The 23322-nt window shown below is 34.2% G+C and overlaps 1 protein-coding gene across 5 annotated transcripts in view; it reads left to right on the forward strand.

Moving 5' to 3' along the window:
• LOC113511740 (GATA-binding factor C) overlaps window positions 1–23322 on the forward strand; it is a 118497-nt gene that overhangs the window by 52842 nt on the left and 42333 nt on the right. For 3 of the 5 annotated variants that reach the window (XM_026895449.3, XM_026895448.3, XM_026895451.3), the window contains exon 4: window positions 2971–3122. In XM_026895449.3, coding sequence (XP_026751250.1) covers window positions 2971–3122 — 152 coding nt within the window. The remainder of the gene's footprint in view (window positions 1–2970; window positions 3123–23322) is intronic. The other 2 variants (XM_026895450.3, XM_026895452.3) reach the window with 1 other exon arrangement.

A 23322-nucleotide genomic window follows, 5' to 3' on the forward strand; every position in this document is an offset into this window, starting at 1 on the left:
TCACGGTACACGGGAGCGAATTAGTCCTTCATTTAAATTACATTACTCCGTGCATATTAGCGTTATACGTGACTGTCTTGGTGTTTTTACGCCGCGGTCTCATTGAGTAGTAACAGCCCGTGTTGGTATATTGTGAACGCATCGATAGTTCTAGAGGTCAACATCACTCGAATCGCACCCTCAGCGCGATCGACTTCGCAGAGTTGTTTTCCCTATGCGAGTACTCGACCGTTCGAGCGAGCCGTGTGAAAACTTTGCGCTCCCCACGGCACCGAGTGCCAGTCAGGAGACTCTTAAAAATAAAAACCGCCCACTCGCTGCGTAAATATGGCAGATGAAAATCTTTTATCGCGGTCACGTAGCGCCGTCGCGTCACGACCGTACCACGTCACTCCGGGCAATAAAGAGCGAGCCGCATTCTAATTTAAAACAAACAGCGATTTTAGCTCAAAAATTTTACTTCAGAACATGTACTGTTTCGGTATTTCTACACTGTGGAACATATCTTTAGTGTTCGTCAACGTAGCGGTCTATACCGCTGTGCTATGCGCGAGATCGCTCGATAGTCGAAGTCAAACGTCAAAGGGAAATTAAGATATAACTCTCGGTGTGAACATATTAAAACACAGTTATCGTTGCGATTGGACCGGATTGAACAATTATATTGTATAGTTATTAATCAGAGATACAGTTCTCTTTAATAATACGTGTAATATCGATGTATGAAGGCAGGCGGCTGTAAATCTCGTAAAACGTCCCGCCGCCCGCGGCCGCAGACCGGGCCGACTTTCACAAACGTTTTTACCAATAGAGATGTTACTATTGAACTAAATCAGTCCCGCTGCTAGAGAAGAGACACTATCATAAAACATCGCGTTCGTTGTAATATCCTGTTATTTTTTCCTAATAATCGTTATTGGTGTTTATTTATTACGAAGTTCGAACTAAATTACAGGCTTTATCGAGCCAACAAAAAATAAAGGGTTAGACCAAAAAGTGAGTCGTCCGTTCGATCGCAATAAGTTTTCGATAAGGTCCGGGCGATTTAATTGCCGGTTGTGATCTGGTTTTACATAAAAAAGATGAATGGCTGCTCTGCCTAAAGCTTGTAAAACGTTTTGGGTACATTTATAGATTTTTTTCTAAGGATAATCGTACACTTTCACCTTCGTTGATGCGATCCTTACATATTAGTTATTCATAATAGCGACGGACGGTATCTGCCTGGGGACTTAAGTAATCAGATCTAGATGCGTATGTGATATAAGTAGATACATATCGATGCGTGTGCGTGCGGCCAATAAAACAACTATTAGTTTTAAATTAATTCATATTATCTACAAGGTTTGCAGCAAAAAGTGTATACTTAATCGTTTACCAGCATGGTTAATATTGTTCAAATTTGTTTATTGTTTTTGTTATTTTAATGTTTTGACGCTTTTAAATACTTGTATCACTTTAAGAAGCGAAGGTGTAACGAGCTCCTAAAATTCGATCTCGGTAAATCATTGATCGTGTAATCGAGTTTAAAGAAAGATTGTGGGCGGCGCACGCGCATCCCATATGTGAACACATCCTCTCACTAACCAAGTAAAACGTAAGCAGTTCAATCAAATTGCTTATAACGTCCTTTGAAATTAATTAACGATGTTTGAGAGTTTCAATTTGTATAGATTTTCCGGAGGGCGGCTCTCATCTTGGGGTCTGATATATTGCATTTATAAGTAGCATGGTATTGCATAGCGCATGCTTTGTTAATCCTATTTTCAAATACAAACTAGCGTAATGTATCGTCGCTTCATTAGTTTTGATTTATTAGGTGACAAAAGAGTAGATAAGGTTCTTAAGAATGCATTTATTCATACAGTTTTAGATTTACGCGTTGTTCATGGATGAGATGTTATGATTTGCGTTGAAAATTGTTTTAGACATGTATGTATACGCGTATACGTAGGTACAATTACATAGAGTAAAAATTAGCATGTAGGTAATAGTTTACTTTATAATTCCGGTTCTGCTCTGTTTCGTGCTCGTTGCTCTCTAATGTTTTGCAACATTTATTTATTTATTAAACCGACGTAAGATTGTACCTTAATTTACTTAACGCCATTTTGCTGTAATTGTAGTTATTAATGTTATGTTTTATCAAGTTAACTTTTAGTGCATAACAAATAAAAGTATACTAACATATAAAATTTAGTTTCTACTCTATTATGTATGTTTATTATGTATCAATGTCCCATTAAGTAAATGATAAGAATGATTCACAATATGAAAATAGTCATAAATTACTAGTTTCGATTCATGCATGTTTTCGACGTAGTCGAATTAAATTAATAGATATGTTTTAATTATTAAATATAAGTAAGTAATATACAAATAGTAATGAAATATTTGTCTATACTGTAGATAGACGATGCTATAAAAAGTAGAGGTACATACTAATGCTTTGCATTACTTTCTCCAATTTTTCTTTGCGTGTAAAAAATCTTGATATTTTTTCTTCGAGTGAAACTCGCCGCGCTTTCCCTAGTTAATTAAATATTTTACAATTATCCGTAGCATTGCATTTATGACTGGAGGTATAACTTGTTAAGGATGATATTTATGTGTTAGTATGTGTTTTTCTGTATATTGCATGCTTTGTTAGTGAAATTTGATCAGATATGTTTCTGAATGTGATTTTTCTCTCATCTTCCCCAGCCTGCCAGGAGACAGGTAAATCACCCCCTCAACATTATCTACTATGCTTTAGTTCGCTTTGTTTCTTAACACATTTCGCTAACCATATCACTTTTGGTGTTTGTTTGCTTGTATAATTTACTTTTGTCATTTGAATAAAATTTTATTTCGAAGCATTTTTTGAAAAGTATAACTCGATTAGTTTTTAGAGTTTTCATTACAATATCCATTTTAGATTACAGTTTTGTTATAGATGGATGTGTACTGACTGTGACATGTATGTGACAGAGGGTCGGGAGTGCGTGAATTGCGGCGCGACGAGCACCCCGCTATGGCGACGCGATGGTACGGGCCACTACCTCTGCAACGCCTGCGGACTTTACTACAAGATGAATGGCCAGAATCGACCTTTAATCAAGCCTAAACGAAGATTGGTGAGTGTAAGAATCCGACCAATTTTCATTGTTTGCATGCAATTATCGCCGGCTGAACTAGACTAGTTAGTATTAGAGACGAAACCGGTGATTTAAATGTTAAATTTGACGATATTTGTCTCTATTACTACCTATCTAATTCATTATTTCGTCTTACTGATTCATGTTGTAATTCGTATTTACGTTTGTGATATTTTCGTTAGGAACTCAATCTTATAATGTTTGTTTTAAATCGCACGTGTCCGTCTTTTATTCATCAAATATCGAGTTGTAGTTGTTGATTTCTGGACCGGATATAAACTACGTTTATAACATTGGACGTTTATGTTTGAGATAACATACTTACGAGTAGGAACCGAGACAATTCAAGCAAGAATGGGTGTTGTTTACAGTTAAGGGGCAGCAATAAAAAGGCGGAGCATGCACGCCCGTGCACGACACCGCATTAAGCGCTCACACAAATTGGGCACTTATGAAATTTTGAACGTTTCGACGAAACAGCTCAGCGTCCACTAAACTAGCCTCTGCATGACCGCCATAAATCATCCGGTTAACGTTTAATCTGAGGTTAGGTACGCATAAAACTGAAACAATGCGACATTTGGTGGTCGCGCGTCACGTCGCATCATTCGGTCCTCTGGACCAGCACTCATGTGCCGTATGCCGGCTAACGAGTGGCCCGTGCGCTCAATTGTTGCTACAATTTACCTTAATACCCGCCTCGCGCACATAAACCAGCGGAATGGCCCGGAATATTTGCCTTTTGTTGGCCAAATTACGTAATGCCCGACGTTATGGTTTCATTGCAACGTTCCACCCGTGCTCGCATTTCCCTTGCTACGTTACTATCGCTGTCTTGTTATTCTTCACGATTCTCTTAATAAGAAAATTCGTGAAGTCCGTTAATATTTACATGCTCGTAATAAGCGCTATTTTGTAAACAATCCGCCGACGCTCGTCATGGTTTCCAAACCCGGATGTTGGTAACGTTTTAATATTTAGATTCACTGTACTGTGTAGAGATACCGTTAATACCGCTCGGGAAAGATTGAATTCTCACTTTTATTTTCGTTGTGGGAAACATGAGACAATGCGCACCTCTAGCCGCCTCTTGTGCTTCGGACGTGTCATGCCGTGTGTTGGCTAATCCTGCAGGTTAGTTGAGATCGTGAAACGGCAATTGTGTGCCCATCACTAGATGAATAGATAAATTTTTTAAAGAGAATCCGAATAATTAAATTTATTTAAATTATTAATTGGTACAAGATACAACTTATTATCCTACTGTTATTTAGTAGGTATTTGTAAGTTCGTAAAGATACTTAACCCTTTGTTAATCACCGAATAAATTGATTTTGGACACAGACAGATCGTAGCCTAGATTGAAATATAAATGAATAATCTTTTTCAAACAAGCAGAGTAATACACGATTATTTTTGTCTAATGTAAAATAATAAGGTAAAACATATTAAAAAGGAAACTACATTTTCTTAATGTTAGCAAAACATGGCTAATTTATTTAAATTAACTATTGCCTAATTGTTATGTAGTGTTGGTTGATTACGTATTAAAATCATATTGATTGATATGTGAATTCCGATTGAGGATTCTATCGTTAGATCTTTATTGGTTCTCGAACAAATTCTTTAATCACTCCACAGTTGTGATACTTTAATTTGAATAAATTTAAACCCCAAACTAGTACAGAGCAATTAACGGAATCCATTAAAACCCCGACCTTGTATGAAGCGAATTAATTAGACAATACACCTAAAGACAAACACGAATTAAAGCTTAATTTTTATTCATAATAATTAGACTAGGGCAATTAAACGGGCGCACTTGACACAAATTAAATGAAGTGGGAATCTGTATGACAATACAAATTGGTTACTTAGTTTTGTGTTGAGCTAAACAATTGGAAAATTGTTCGTCTAGTATAATAATAATTATTCATTAGCCTTGGTATTAAACAATAAATTGTTTTAACTACAATCACTGTGACCTTTTTCACAACCCGCTGTTGGATTCATTAATAATAAAATTACCTAATACCGGAGTAGTAGATCACATAATGTGCTCATTGTATTTTCATTATTTATACGAGTATGTGATATTATATTCATATTTTCATTAGTAATATACTTATTATTTTGTATTATAATATTTTATTTATACATATATCCTTTATGCCGTGTAGTTCCGGCAAAGAATGGGTCATCCCTTCCTTTCCAATATGTGTCGTAAGAGGGGATTAGGGGAACTTAAAGGTCGAGGTATTGGCAGCAGCGTCGCTCTTAAAACATCGCCAAAAGTCTAACTACGGTTGCCAATCCGCCTGCCAAGCGTGGCGATTACTGGTAAAACCTCCTTTATTGTGGAGGTTAACGTTTAGCAGTGAACAGTTAAAAGCTGATATTTTGTATGTGCTTCAGGGTTATATACATATAATTATTTTTTACCAAATGTGTTATACATTTGGGCAGGTTTTATTTATTTACAATATAGTTATAATACCTGATATTAGATTATCAGTCATGGAATCTTTTGGAAATTGACAAATGTAGGTACGTAATTTAAACGTTGGTAGCAAAGTCCTAACTTCAAAACTAGAGTAGACTCTACGAGGTTTGTCCGGAAAGTACGTATAAAAGTTTTTTAAAAATTTTATTTTACAATTATTCAGGTAAATCAATTTTATCCCCTTCAAAGTACTCCCCCTGTGACATAATGCACTTGTGCCAACGCCGTTTCCACTGTGAGAAGGCTCCTTGAAAGTCCTCTGGTTGTAGGTTTCTCAGCTGCCCCGTCGTAGCTTTTTTTATCTCATTTATGTCCCCCAAATGCCGCCCCCGAAGTACCAATTTGGTTTTTGGGAACAAGAAGAAGTCACACGGGGCCAAATCCGGCGACTAGGGGGGGTGTTCGGTCACCGTAATGGAATTTTTACTCAAAAACTCACGGACAACAAGAGAGGTTTGGGCAGGGGCATTGTCGTGGTGAAGAATCCAACGCCCATCTCGCGCCAATTCTGGACGAACTCGTGCCACACGAGCTTTGAGGCGTCTGAGCACATCGACGTAGAATTTTCCATCAACTGTCTGGCCTGGAGGGACGAATTCTTGATGGACAATCCCCCGAACATCGAAAAAAACAATCAACATTGTCTTGACATTTGAGCGGGATTTTCTTGATTTTTTTGTTCGTGGTTCCCCGGATGTCTTATCGAATTAGATCGGCAAAAATTTCACGGCCATTCTTGCCGAGTTTCGAGAGAAACTTGATTACGACGCGCTGCTCTTCAACGGAAGCGGGCTCCATGCCGACGGGGTTTCGTTAAGAGGTAACTTCACAGATGGCGTGACAAGCCAGTTCGCACCGCACGGCGGTCAGACCAGAACTGAAGCATTGTTAGGGACATAAGGAAGGGGTCCTGCGCTTACCTGGCCTCCCCACTCCTCTTTCTCGCATTCCAGAACACTTTTATACGAACTTTCCGGACAGACCTCGTATATTAGACTTTGTTCTCCAAATTTTGTGTATACTTCAACTGAGGGTATTTTAAGAGAGCACCATATTTTTACTTATTTTGATCCTTGATTGTCATTAACATCAAAGAATTGTATATCAATTAAATTAATTAAATTTGTTTTCTACAAATTTATCAAATGTAGAAATAGCGCCGGTGCTCTATGAAAAATGTTTATATTTTTTTATAATTTAATTTTTTATCTTTCCAAGTGATCTTTCGCTTGGCGAGAATGACATATAAAAAATGTGTTGCGGTCATATTTCAAACACAAATATCTATAAATGTAAAATTAAAAATTCAAATAGAGTAATAACTGGCGTCGGTAGCAAACATTATAATTAAAATGCGTTTTGCCATCACGTTGTTTAAAGTAAAGATTGTTTTAAGATAAAGTTTTTATTATACAAGTACTTACTTACTAGTGAATATATTTAAAATTTATAATTATGTCAGAACATTAACGAGAGCGTCTGCATATCTAACATTCCTTTTGTGAATAGGACCTTATTATATCTACTTCACATATTTAGAATATGTAGAATTTCCATTCTTATAAATAGTATATAAAATTATATTTGCCTTGCTAAATTAAGCAATTTTATTTGCGTATATATATGCGTATGTAGATAGTAACCTAAAATTTTGGATGATTTCATTCTATTATTTAAAAATAACATCATTGTATGGAAATTTGTGTATTTTCTAAAACTTTATAATGCCTTTCTCACAGACGTGTCTATTCATCACAGAAGTAATGTTAATAAATTAAACAGTTCCTTAGAAGAAGCGTTGAAATTCATATCTTTTTCCTAATATATTTATATTATATATACTATCAAATTAATTTATGCAACATACCAGATCTGTAATTCCAAGCGCTGTAAAAGCCCAGTTCTTATAATTTTGAAAAATATAGACATCAATTATTTTGGTTGATGTAAGTTATAAAAAAAAATTTGCAAGACAATTTAGTGTTAAAAATATTTATAACACATTTAATTTATATCGCATATACGTACTTTTATATGGTTTTTGAACGTTGAGAGAGATATTTAAACTTATATACCTCTATTAATACATACAATAAAATCGTTACTGATCGCTGTCTGTACATGGAAGATATATAATAAAAACTATTATAGGGGGACTATTTAAACGTAATGATTATTAGATGTTTTGTCTGTTTCTTTGTACGTTTGTGCACGCTAATTTCAGAAAAGGCTTAACCGATTTGAATGCGATTTTTCACTAATGCGTTGCGGTTTAATCCACTTAACATTTAGTGTTTGTTTTTTTTCAATCGGTTCGTAAATAAAAAAGTTATATCAATCACATATAAAATGGTATAAAATAACCGATCAGTTGAATTGACTGAATCTTTAAGGTAATAGGAATGTAATTATATTACAATATAAAATCGGATTCATGAAGAATTCCAACGGGAATGATATATGGGAACTACATAGTTAGAAGCGGGCAACGCCGCGGAAAACGGCTAGTATATAGTATATATAAAATAAGGTTTATTTATAATAAACAGTATCTTAATTAATATAATCTGTCTGTGAAGATAACAGACTGACTGATAGATGTTCCGAGTTCCGTGTATGTGAATTGTAATATATGCCGCATGCAAATAATTTTGACATTGGATATATCCGCTGGATTTCCTTAATTTACTATTAATAATGCAAAATAATGCATATGTTTAGATTTTCGTGATTGGCATAGTTTATTTTTAGGTATATTTATTACCGATTAACAGTGTTTGACTTACAAGAGTATAAGATAAGCTGATAGCCCCATCTAATAAAAAGTGGTAACTGTCGTCTATAGTCATGAACAGCATTATAGATACTGCAGGATACTCTGTGACGCCCATGTAATCTTGTATGTGTTGCCATTCATCAAAAGTATAGTATTATGCATTCGTATCCTATAATTTACTGCTATACCTATCCCACCCTTCAAACTGAAATATAGCCAGAACGTGTGTCCAGCAATTTGACACAATGTAATCAAAAACCAAGTGGATGTAATTTTTGTTTAATTTCACTTCTATTTATTTAAAAAAAAAATCACGAAGGTTTTCGTTTTCGTCTTAAGAGAACATATCATTCTCATGAATTACAATAAAGATATCTCCACCGTATTATTATTCTTCTATTTATTTATTCGTTTGGACTACGTATGTCTAATATTGCTGTTTAGTCATGGCATAAAATGGACCCCCTTCCTTTCCCGTGGGTGTCGTAAGAGGCGACTAAGGGAACATCAGGACGGTACATTCTATAGTACTTATATGTATTTTGTGTATTTACAAAATGGCAGTACCACTTTTAGGAGGAAGATACGTATCTTAATAGGCACTTAATATAAATGAAATAAGTATTTATTATATTTTTTATTCTATTAAATTATTTTTCTTATTAACAGTCCGTTAATAAGAAAAATAAGGGCTGTTTATAATATAGTAATTCGCTATGAGTTAGTGTATATTCATCTTTACAATTCGAGCAATAAAACTACACTAGGTACTGTATTACTCACTATAAATAAATAGGGCTGTACTACCAGTGGACCAGTGCCATATATTTCCATAGTAACGCAGCGCGGGAGCTAACAGAAAGAAAAAAAAACAGACGTATGCGTTTGTAAACTCCAGCTTTTATTTATATGATATTCAATATATCACCAGAGGGAGACTTTATACAAAAGTCGTTTACTTGGGTACCTTTGTCCCATTCGTGTTTCTACCGTGAAGCAGTTGTGTTTACATGGCTGTGTTTCGGTTTGAAGGATGGAATATGGCGTGAATTTACAGGGTACAGAGGAATAACACCTGAGTCCTCAGGAAGGGCAACTTAGGGGGGTATCATGGGTGAAACAGTATACCTATTTTGTTATGTCTATGGTACTGCTCATGTCTATAGGGGACGGTTACCACTTTCCATCAGGTGGGCCGTTAACATAGCTTGTTTGCCATTCTAAGTTGTATAAAAAAAAAACAGTTTGAAAAGTTAGCTTTTATATTTTTGTCTATACGTTTAGTAGACTATATGATATGCGCAATCTTATAAATCGGATTCCCATTTTCGCACAGAGCCTCTCGTTTGGTCCGTTGTAAGGAGGTACGTGTGATGAAATATGCGCACTCTTAGTAATATATTGGTTAAATTTTTGGTTGTCTCAAAATTTGTTTTAGTGAAATGTCGATAAAATAAAACATCTGCATTTTTACAATCCTGTCAGGAAGAAAAAACGTTTATTTTTCTTAAGCAATATAAAGTTTAAGGGAAAGTCTTACTTTTCATCCCGATTATGTAAACGAAATCAGTAGTTTAAAATATTAGAAGGATAGTTATTAGGAACGTAGATAGAAATGTATAATTCTATCCGAACGTCTTTATAAGTACTTACATTTAACGCTCATTAAGTTACTTGCGGAATACGACGTGTTTTTTTTTAATGGGTGATAATGGAATGGTAACCCCGTCTGCGCTATCGGTATACATCGGCGGGGCACCAGTGAAGGATGATAGGTGAGAATGAAGCAAGTCAGTTAGCCCATCGTGACGAACTCAACAAGAATTGTTCACGATGGTTTCCAGGGGAAACAACTTGGAGGTCGACCTAATACGGCATATTGCTATCAATGAGGCTGTCAAACTCCATTGCCAACAATCCTTTTCCTCCCGAATCCGACGCGTTAGGTAATCGTACCTGTTCTTAGTGTAACAAAAGCACATGTAATACAAATTTAAATAGAATCGCTGTTGCGGACGGTCAAAGAACTTTAACTATTTGGCATTCATGAGCAAACTGGTGCCAAATATACTATTACAATACGAATTCTATGGCCCTAAAAAGCATTCGTGGAGTCGACTCCGCGCTGTCTCGAATTATCTGTAATCGATATGACAACTTTCGACTCATGTATGCAGACTATGATGTAGTGAGTCACAGATATTGTACGATTATTGTCTATTCGATACATCGTTAAATATAATTTCAATTTCATAGTCCGAAAAATACATTTTAATTCTACTAAGTTCAATATAGATTACAGTACAGCGAAAAGAGTAGTTAATAAGTAAATACAGAATTCTTTATAAGTACGATACGGTATTCAATTACGTGTTATTAGTAGATATAAAAAAAAAATCATACAATCTAGTATTTTATTTGTATACCAATGTTGGAACCAGTTATTGTTCTGAAATCTATGTTAAATTTACATTACAAACTTTTTAATTTAAATAATAACATCACTATCTCTTGTAATTAAAGATTAAAATTATATTACATTACCAGTGTATTGAATGTAAATGATTAATTTTATTCAAAAATAAGTATTAAAAACTTATGGGTCTTTTATGAACGAGCGGTAGTTTGAGCACAATGTTGAATCAATTGTAAAAAAATAAAACCGGAATGAGATCATGAAAATTACCGTAAGGAAGATTTGATAATATAAACAATATCTACGTACCATAGTTATTAGTTATTTAAAAAAAATATTACATTGAATAATATTTTACATACATAATTTCTAATGATTATTTATTTTGGATAAAAAATAAACTACGATACGATACTGGCTATGGCTTAATTAAAATCAATTTCAATTGTATAACGTAAATATATGGTACATATATTTTTTTGTATCTGGAACGGTAGTGTCCGTTGTTCGCGTTGTCTCGGTGGCCGGGACAAGTCTCAGCGGTCATCGATCACGGCGCGCTGTCGAATAAATTCTGGCCAGTCGTTTGGTACCGGCCATAAACTTAGCGCGTATTAAATAGTTTGTATAAGTTTAAGAATTTTCAAATCGTTCGAAATTCGAAATTTGGAACTCGGCTCAAGAAATTTATTTTATAAATGATACTGATAAGGTTTATTTTGCACAGATAGGCACTTCAATTTGTTTAAGGGTCTACATATTTCAATATACATGTCAGAAATTGTTTAGGTTTTATTTAAGTAGATAAAATAAAAAAAAAACACGTCCGTGTATATTTATTGCGAATTCGTGGGTGACATAACCGGTTATTAGAAAACAGGTGACTCATATCATGTTGCATTATTTGCGATTGTGCGGTTTAACCATTCACGTTTTGCGGTCACTTAGTATTATCGATAAAACTGTACGAGTTAATCACTCTCATTGTTTGTAATTTAAATTGTTTTAAATCTAATTAATATCGCTACTCTAGATAAACATCAAAATGTCTATTCGAATCATTCTATCTACTTATGTATCTTTAGCTAAAGGTTTAATCAGTCCCACCTAAAAGTTTACTAGTCTTTTCCTCTTCTAAAACCTAGTTTGATTGATTTAGCAATTTAGTCGAGTGGCAAGTAGTTTAGTAAAAACAAAACTAAATTCGAATAGTTTCACAATTAATAATAATGTAAAATCATAATATTATACTGATTTTAAATTAGATTTAATAAAACATGAAATATTTGTTTAGTCTACTGGCTTAATTTATTTATTAGTAATTGCAGATATTCAGATATAATTTACATAATAAATATAAAAAAAAATTGTGACAGAATTTCTTATATTGTTAAATGTAAGTAGAAATTATGCAGGGTTATAAATGTGCTTTCATATTAATAACTAAGTGGGGTGAAGGCTATGTAAATTACGTAATAGCGATTTAATTGCACGTTTAGTTTGTGATTAAAGTAATTTTTCCTTGCGCCACGAGTTAACTATAAGCATATTAAAAATAATACAATTAATATAAACATGTATGTAATGGATAGAAAAACTATTTAGTTAATTTAACGAATGCTAATTATGACTTATTTAGCTTGTTAAAGTAATATAAATTTAAATTAAATACGGTCCCACGGTGCAAAAAAGCATGGCCAGTGAGTGACACACGCCGGGACTCTATCCGCGCCGCAGGAGGGCGCACTCACATTTTTACCATTCTCGCACTCGACTCAACTACCTGATGGTAACAGGCGAGACGATGTTAAGTGGCACAGGTGGGTTGCGATTCGATTCTGGGATGACAGTATTTTATTATGCTTGTCAAAAATACTTAATCTTTTCTTTAAAAACGACTTAAGAATAAATTGATGATTAGAATTAGCATGAATTACTTTGGAATGTAACATTCTTTGAAATAAAAAAATAATGATTAAAATCAGCATAATTGGCAAATGTATCGAAATTTTGACAATTTGAGATTCTTTTTATTGTTATGATAAGATAAAAATATCTGAAATGATGTTATACGACAGTTCATCATCATCATCATTTTTGCCATTATCCGTCCACTGCTGGACATAAGCCTCCCACATAGACTACCATAAGGAACGGTCCTGAGCCAACTGCATCCACTGACTCTATGCAATGCATTTCAGGACTTCATTTAGTGGGGGGGTATATGTATAGGTATTTGGCAATTAATTGTCTTTATTTTAGTAAAATTCTTACAATTATAAGAGACACACTTTCCTATATAGACAGGAAAAGGCCTGTATACATCGATCAAAAACAAAATCCAATAATTTAATTAATGTATTTAACGCTTTGTGGTGAAGCTACCCTGGGGTTCAGGTTGATGTGCGCTGGCGCACAGCTCACGTCGCTTTTATTGCATTTCCATAAACACGAACCTTTTTTTCATCCCACGACCCAAGCACCGGGAAAAAATTCCACTTTTGTCAACGCCTTGATTGATATGGTAACCTTCCCTTGTTTTAGCAATAACCCAAAGTCTTTAGTTTTTTTCCTCATCGTCTCGTACATTTTTATTTGCCACGTCGAACAGGTTTGACATATCACTAAATTTTGTAAGAAAAATTACTATTCTAAGGACCTTTATACCGGTGGCCGGGTAGCGGGAGGTGTTATAAATTCTCATATGTTTTTTTTGAGTCACCTTTCATTGTGTTGGGAATTGAATGTTTTTGTGTATATATTTTTATAGTTTTGTGTTCTACCTGTAATAGGCGCCAGTGGCTGTGACATTTATGGGCAGGATATTGGTATAGTATTAATGTCGATATTAATAACAAGGAAACAAGCCCAGTGGGACACCATAAATTAACATGACGAAGTGTACAAGCCCTTTTTATATTGATGTCAAAATATAGGCTGACAATGTTTTTTTGTTGCATACCCGTATGGCTCGTAGTGGAAAGCTATTAATGAGCTTAATTAGTGTATCTGATAAGCGTATAGTATTTTAAATATTTACAATAAGCCGATAGCTCTGTGAAGGTTTGTACAAAGGTGGGGGCTAATCAAATCAGTCGGTCGACTAAACGCCGATCGATTCAAAATGAGAGCGCGCTCGATTTCACGCAGCGAAGCGGGGAGAATCGATTCCTCGGCCAGTATACGTACGTGCTCCTATTCAAGGAAATCTCTCACTCCACTATTTACATTCTTCAAGTCACGGTATCCTTTTATATTTCTTCCCTTTCTTTTAACTTGTAATAACGATTAAACTGAACTTATCAGCATATATTTTCTTTCATCATATCCACCTTTTTTAATTTCGAGTAAAAAGCTAGAAAAAAATATGATCACGACTCTACCTGTTTATAGGTCACCAAGCGTATTGGAATACAATATGAAAGAAAATGAATAATTATTATATATTAACGATGGTTATTCATTTATTATTAAAATTCCAAACGGACGTTAGTCTTATATATTGTTGATACAATACGCCACGATCTATACGTTTAATGTTAGGTAAGTATGATGTAATAACTTAATAAGAATAGCAATTCCCGAGAGTGAAAGATGCTGTAACAGGTACTAATCGTTGGATACGAAACTGCGTGCTGTTATTTATCGGTAGCAGCAGAGCCGACATCCCCCCTTGATTTAAAGCCTCAGATTGCACGGCTCGGCACTGCGTGGAACAGCACAATCTTCTCAATACAGCCTTATGTTCAATTTAATCAACACTTCCATTACTTTTTTCCTTAATCCGTTGCATAGTACTAACTAACCGGACGGTAAAATCTATCAAGTAGACTATGAAGCAATTTTTTAAAAAGATAATGAGCATGTCAACTTTGAATAGATAAGGTGGACATTGGAATTTTTAGGAGAGCAATCAACTATATAGCTAAAAGTAAACAGCAAGAACTTTATGCACTATAAATTAAGAGCCAAATCAATTTAAGAGACATTTGCGTGACTCTGCACGAGTCGACCACACGCAAAAGTGTACCAACTGTCAAATTTATTTGTGCCAATGTAGTTTGCATATCGTTTTAGCGGAGCCTAGAATTGATCATTAATCAGTGGTCTATTGTGAGATGTTTGAAGCGTATTTATTTCGTTTTGTGTCCGCGTAACTGATTTGAAGCATTTATTTTTGTCGACCGCAGTTCGGCAATTAAAGACATTAAGCAATCATTTGAATGGCATCGGAGACAAGCAAACTACCGTATTACGTTATAATCTGAAGTAAGCCGTGTTCGGACTGACAATCGGGTAAGTGGCGCGGCTCCCGAACGTGACGCAACACAATACAACCAAAAGTCGATCTAATAAATAATGCGATGCGCTCGCGCCTACTCCGATTGACTTCCTCTCGACAATTAACATAGCAGGAAGCGCGGCCTGTCATTAACCCGTCAACGCGCGGTAAAGCCAACTGTTCAGAAAAGCACTCGAATCACGGTAGTGTTGGCCAAACTAGCATTTAAGATATCGCATTACTAAATTGTTTCCACTGTTTATATTTGTAACAAACACTCGTGGGAAGGTTAATTTCGCATTACCCACAACAGGTTTTTTTGAAATATTGCTACATACAAGAAACGGCCAGACGACGCCATATTATTGTCATACATTTAAAAAGTCATTAAAAATATAATGAGTATGTTGAAGATCGGAATAAGCAAGAACATAAAATTAGTAGAAGAAAATATTGATTCTTTTCCTTATATGAGTATCTATTTTCGTCACTGGTATCACTCGTGACTTCCGGGTATCGCGTGAAGTGGTACGTCACTAAATCACGGTTTACATTCACCGTCGATGTAATTAGGATCCGAATGCTTTATAAATACAAATAAATAAAAGGAGCGGTGCGAGGTGGCAGCCTACAATTTGCGGTGCGTCGGGCCATACTCGCGCGTCCAAATTGTCGGGTAGTCGCACTCACTGACTAATGACGCGACTCCTGCACAATGCTAACACCGTGTTATAAACATATTTAATAAGTTCGATTTACAAGTATTGATATGAGGAACATATGCCGCGGGCGCTCTAATATGAAATTTTTCATAATGTCTTGCTCGCAATACCAGTATTTTGAATATCGAAAAAATGTTTCGATATTCGAATGCAAAAAAACTAGTCAAGTAAGTGTTGGATTAGTGTTTAGTGTTCCACAATAGTTATTGTTTTGTTAACATAAAAACCAAAATTGATTGAAATAATTATTTTAAGAAAAAGTATGAATATATCTACTATATTCATACTTTTTCTACTAGACTTTTACTAGACTAGTTTGGGAATGAGATATTTTTTTGTCGTAAAATTTACTAATATAATACAATTATAGTTGGACGATGTCTGTACATGTTAGATATTGGTATAAGAAAAAATGTTAATTATGAGGGATCTTAATAAAGCCAATAGAAGCTAAAGCAACAAATTTTAGAAATTTTGCCTGTCTCTATGTACATTTGTTTCGGCATCACGCGAACCCTACCAAATTGGATATGGATTTCAAAGTTGTGTTCTTGAACTTAAAATTAAAAATTTATATAGTACATGTTTTATTTTGATACACCATCTAGAAGTGATTTATTTTATTGATTTTTTACTTCTAAAATTCACGTGTACGAAGTAGCGGGCAACAAGCTAGTTATTACACATGTGTTGACTCAAGTCATCAACATCATTCATTCAGTTTTGTTTTATACACAGATTTAAATGTATAGGATGTACCTATATATTTCAGTATAAACTATTTCACATATTATCAATTATAAAAAATGTAATTTAGAGATATGTTTAAAAATGGAATTTCAGAACTTTAGAATCAACCTCACTGTACCTATTTAATTTATAGTGGCCTCTATTTTGTCAGCGTCGCGATGTTGACTTCCCACGCTCGACGAAAACAAGCTACCGGGTCCTCGGTTCGATTCCCGACTTCCGCGTACGAAACAAATGAGCGGTCCAATTGGACTTTGCTATTGATTTCTTATTGGCGTCCACGTAAAGTAACGATGCATTCAAATGTATTTGAATCAGCAACTTCGTAATAGAATTAGGATATATAATAATATTTAACGAGTATATAATACTCAGATTTAGTAGACTATAATCTTAGATTATATAGATAGGGTGTCTCCATACAAATGCTTCGAAAAAAGCGAGATAAACGTCAAAATTAGGTTCAACATTGACGTTTATCATATCATATATGTGCAAATGAAAAATATAAGAAAATAGGAACCCGTTTGGAAGATTTTAAAAGAAAAATTGTCATAAGTAACAATAATTACTTTTTATCAACATATCATCAAGTTAGCCTTTAACTGTCCACTGCTTAACATAAGCCTCCCCTTTGTGAGGTTTTGTCAGTAGTTACCACGCTACAACCCACATAACAATCAACATATATTCTCATCAAATAATTATATACCTACAAGCCTATATTTTACATGTTTAGACTTCAAAAAAGCAAAAAAAAAAATTGTGTGATTAATTTATTGAAAAAAAAAAAATTTTTTTTATAGACCATAAATTAAGCATAATACCTGCTAATAGGTCTTTTTGTAAGTATATCACCTTAAAGTTAAGGTCTTAATTCTTCTATTGAAAAGCTCAAATAATATCTATTGTATATTTTGTTTTGCTTTATTTCACACTTAGCTCCATATAAAGGTCATTTCATACTACATCTGTATGTATCGTAGCATCGATTGGGTACGCTGCGGATCAGTCGCGTAATTGACGCGATACGATATTATCCGCGATGTAAGATTACGCATCGCGGGCCGATAGCCTTATTCGCCGTGACATTGTTTTAACCACGTCAAATGTTTAATGGGGTTAATATTTACATAATTCTGTTTATATCTTTTGTTTTGATATTTAAAATAGTTTATGTTAAGTACTGTTGAAGTAGTTGGAAACACATGTGATAAAATTATCACCCAATTCAATATCAGATCTATATTATCATTTATAAGTGCTGAATTAGTCTACAAAGTATACTAATATATTTTGGTCCTTTAATATGATTCAATTACCTTAGTCTTTGAAATAATTATTTAATATTGAAATTAAAAAAAAAAATATATACCAACAAAGTATAACAAGAACAGGTCTGGTCAACAGCTAATATATCTAATATAAGCCGTGTTCTCGGTGCCTGGAAAGATAAACAACTACTACGGATATGTATAGAGCGATCATTGTCCGAGCGTGTTAAAGACCGGTTGGATGCGGACTCGTAACGAGCGTTTCGTATACAATAGACCTTTTAGCGTCATGTGGACGCATGTCAATCGGGACTTGCGCGTCGCGTCAGTCCTCGTCAGTGAGCGCTCGCCTTTATTGTAGTAGGGTATCTGGGCCACAAAGTTGGGAGTCACGCTGGCTTAATTATTTTTGTTCTAACTAATTAGCCCATATTTATTTTCTATTTTCATAGCAACATTATATTCATAGTAGAATTTCTTGCGATAAATACCTACTTAATATTTTGAGGTCAAAAATAATGAGGCAATAAATCAAATGACTGACAAAACTAAAAACACTTTTTTTATTTCTGTAATATTATATCTTTAGATTATGTTAAGTACACAGTTTATCAGATATACTTATGTGAATTTGGATATAAAAGATCAAGAGGATGCTCGAGATTTCTCACTTGGAATTAAGCTAACTTTTTGAATGGTCCACGCTGGAAATTATGACTTATGGTAGTGGGTGTTAGCTTAGTTACGGTTTTGTATCGAATTCCATTAGTTTAATATCATAAGATGCTATTATAATAATATTTTTAGCTTTTGGTTCAGTAAAGAGATCCCTTATTTACTACTAGATTATGCTTACTCAATAAGAAAATGTTTTTTTATATGTTATATATTTGTTAGTGCTATAAAATATGCACATACATTTTTATATAAAACGTAAATGAGTTTATAGTGTTGTGTGTAAATATATTCATGTCTATGTACTCGTTCATGCGAATCTTCGTGTACTTAAAGCCAATTACGGGATAAAAGAGTGAATTGACCTAGAATTGACCGCACAAATCTTCACAATACACATCAAACAATTATAAAACTAGTCCTGGATGGGCACGAGAATCGTTTACAACAGCTATGATAATAAAAAAACATGAGAGCGAGTCAGTTCGATTCGTATGAAAATAAAACATATACGGGCGACTGACGTGCGTCCGGCGTCACTTAGCAGTGCTGGAGTGATGTGACAGCCCTTGCCGAACCGAACTCCTTTTTTAGATTTTAAAAATTAAAAATAGAACAAAAAACAACTAACTTTCTGTATCTGTTCCATTGTGTTCACGTTTTGGAAAAATTTAAATGACCGAATACTGGCCGTTTTTTTAGTGAATCGGAATCTCGGATTCGGCGTTTAAATACATACAGGTTCGCGGTTTAGCGCCATGTTTTTTCCATTTTCTGCACATTTTGGCGCGTCGAATGCGATGCTTCTCGGCAGAATTTTATGCGATTGAATCTTGGTGGTCGATAGAATGAGTTGTTAGTGTTAACATTCAGTTCACTTTTTCTTTAACTGGTTTAAAATCCGTGTACCTACAAGTTAACGTAAAAACCTTTGTAACTCTTTAGGATATATATTTATTAATAATATCTCTAAGTTAATTTTAGTAGTTCATAATCATGCACACACATTAAAAAGATAACAATAAAAACAAGTTTGATTTTAATGTGTCTAAATGAATATTTAGTGGTCAAATATAAATACTAATTCTTAATGAACTTTTAGTAGTCAGCATTCGACTTTTTCTCATGTCGGCGAATTCGTGAAATGCGAGAGCATCGATCTCAGTTATTTTAGAGTGGCAATATGAATGTATTTATTCAGGGCTGAGGGCGGCCTCCGCCTAACAATGCTACGCTTGTCGCAGTCACTGCGCGCCGCTTTTGTAGGGTTGCCACTGATAATATTTATTTTGTGATTTTGTATATTATAAACGTATAATTTCAGTTCTAAGGTGCCATTAAAACATATATTATTATAAAATAAGTGCATATATAATTATCTTCATTATTATGAAATTATTCAATTAAAAAATGTTTGTGACTATAATATATTTTTTAAATATACGAATGTGTATTTGCGTAAAATAGTTACATACAATATACAATTGTTGCCAACCCTAATTTCTCGGTCGTGAATCAGGGCTGACACTGTAGCCCGGTGGTCCGCGCGTCACAACAGCGCGTGCGCTGTGCTGTTCGCATGTATTTCAGTAGGTACTCTCGATTTGCATAAAGAATAAAATTTCAAAGAAAAATATACTATTTTATTTCAAAATTAATGGTCTACATGCATAGAAAAGTGTTTCTTGTGGGGTAATTATAATCGACTATATAGCATCAAGTGTCTTAAATGTAAGTGATAAAAAACGGCGTACGCAACTGATGATCTTGATATATGGGTTTGCTTTTTTGAGAATTCTGTTTCTAGTTCTATAAACTGAATAATCAAATATGGAAGTACATAAATTAAAATAAGGAAAGAATTACTCATCTTAAACTCAATTTTATTTAAAGACTCTTCTTCGACCTCAAAAATAGACTCCTCAACGTACAATAATGCTTATCGTCTATAATAATTTAATTATTAATTATTTAAAAACATAAATTAATTAAAAACTATATGTAGTCAAACTCCGAATTATGTGTATACTTAACAATAAATTAATTGTTGTTATAAATTTTTCAAGTCACATTTCGTATTATATGTGTGTACAGTTCCAAAGCCGCGCGGCGCGACGGGCGCGTTCCATTTTTGCTCATTTTTCGCCCGTTTGCCATTGTGTTTACCGCGTTTACCATTGTTCAGGGCCCATATAAATTGGTCCACGATGGTCTACACCGGTGACAGGTATATTTGAGTCGATTTCGCCCGATAATTAATCCGTATTGTTAACAGGAACGGCCCACCCTTGTTCGACGTTCAGCATCCCGTTTTGTCTTGTTGCATCTTTAATTTGCGTATCGACATTATTGGCGATTATATTGAGAGTGTAATCGAGTACTAAAAATAACAAAATTTATTGAAATTGTAAAATTGATATAACGGAATTATTTTTTTATGTTTTAATTTTGTCAGTAAGTAGGTAAACACGTTAATAATTAAAATTAATGTAGATTATAATGGATAGAAGGATAGGCAAGCTGAAGTGGCAATGGGCTTGTCATATAGCTCGAAGAACTGACAACTGATGAGAACTGGGAAGAAAAATTCTTGAGTGGTGACTCCGTACGAGCAAACGTAGTGTATGACGGCTCCCACTAGATGGAGTGACGACCTCAAATGCATTGCAGGAAGTTAGTCGATGCAGGTGGCTCAGGATAGATCCTTATGACAGTCTATGGGGAGGCCTATGTTCAGCAGTGGAAAGATAATGGCTGCGATGATGATGATGATAATGGACAGCTATTATATATTTTAAAAATCTCATTAATAATCAATTATTAGAAAATTTCTATAATTAGGTAATTTACTTCGATCTATGTGCGATTCTACATAATTTTCACTTTCATTGAACCGTAAGGGCTTTAAGGCAAAACGTAAAAACTACAACAGTTGTAACTCTAACAAGAATATGTATAATTGCAATTACTGTTCAATTAAAACAAATATATTCCGCCGTTCACACGGTGGTAAGCGTAATTAATAGACATACGAACGAAATATTCAATCATATAAGACAACAGTATTAACGGCGTTTTAATTAAAAAAAAAAGCCAATAAATTTCTACAATGCTTTTAACATTAATTATATTGGAGGAACGCAGTAAGGCATCACTCACGCGACTTTGTAAAAAAATGGAAGTCTTGTATGAAAAAATGTATGAAGTTCTAGCTCCACACACTGAATGTCATTTCACGGTCGCTTAAGGTTTACGAGGTTGCCAACAATTAATAGGACAGTTAGAATATTGCATTTAGAACATTAAGATTTTTTGCTGACAAATTTTGTTCAACTACATACTATACTATGTATGAATTATGTAAAGTACTTTAGAATGATAAACGCATTTAAACGTTTTAATTTGCTCTACGTCATCGCATTATTTGTTGACATTTCATAATGAGTTGTTAATAATTAGCAGACAAAATGTTGTGTTGTGTTGTGTTATGCTTACATAATGTGGATGGTCATTTGGTAATATGTTTTGGAATTGTTTTTAGCTTCGACTTGAATTTTACATAAAGACATGATTTTTAGCTTAATTATATAGATTACAAATTAAAAATGCCAAAATGCTGATTCGTTTAAGTAATAAAAGCTTAAACAATGGTTTTAAGATATAGAATATTTAGAGAATAGTTATTATTTTTCATTAGATGGGCCATTAAATATTTTAAATTACATAAAGAATAGTGCAAATAGGAAGTTAGATGGTACTATTAGTTAATGATTATGATTAGTAGGATAGAATGAATTAATATTAGGATTTAAATTAAAATAAAAACAATATATTGTTTCAAATATACTTAGATACTTCATTTTATAGGCTAAGTCGGTGCGAATGGGATCAATAAAGCAAATGCCATCCACCTCGCTCGACCTACAGGGCCGAGCACCTGCTTTATATAATAAACCTACGTACTTGTAATATATAAAGCTTTATAAAGTTAACCAATGACGATGAACTAGTTAACATGTATTTGAGTGTGTAGAATCAAAAGAATAACAATTATTTTCATAAACGGCGATATTTATGGATATCGACTTCAAACAGAAGGTTTTATTTCGATTGTGTTTTTTATGTTTCTTACCTCATAACTCAGTTCATTATAAACCGACTTGGAAAAATATTTTTCTAGTTGTAAGAATACACTTGTAGGTTGGTCCTATAGAAATTTTATCAAAATCGGTTTCATAGGTTCATTAAAATTGCTTTAGTAGTTCCGGAGATTAGCGTGAGTGAACATTGCAACGTATAAAAATATTTTAAAAAGTTTATAGACCTAGATAGGTAGGTAGGTGATGATGATGATAATGATGATCATTATCATCATCTCAGCTATTATCTGTCCACTGCTGAACATAGTCCTCCCCATAGACTGTCATAAGGAACGGTCCTGAGCCACCTGTATCCATTGACTCTCTACAATGCATTTGAGGTCGTCATTCCATTTATACAGGTATACTTTTAAATAACTAGAGCACCTTTAAACCGGTGTGCCTTGACATGTGGCCCCGGATATGAGGATCAGGTATGATTGATTGGCACTTAAAAATTACATATAAGGATTAACCAATGTTTACAATGTATCATATTAACTGAGAAATGAATTGTATTTTTTTTTATATTTATTACAGTAGCAACTTTGCGAACTTTTTTGTCAGACTCTTTTGCTGTCAGCTATAATGGGTTTAATGCTAACATTCATTAGGCAACGCCACCTCGCACAGTATAATGTATACCAT

The sequence above is a fragment of the Galleria mellonella genome, unplaced genomic scaffold (genome assembly GCF_026898425.1).
Source record: "Galleria mellonella isolate WM207_F2 unplaced genomic scaffold, CSIRO_AGI_GalMel_v1 utg213, whole genome shotgun sequence".
NCBI lineage: Eukaryota > Metazoa > Arthropoda > Insecta > Lepidoptera > Pyralidae > Galleria > Galleria mellonella.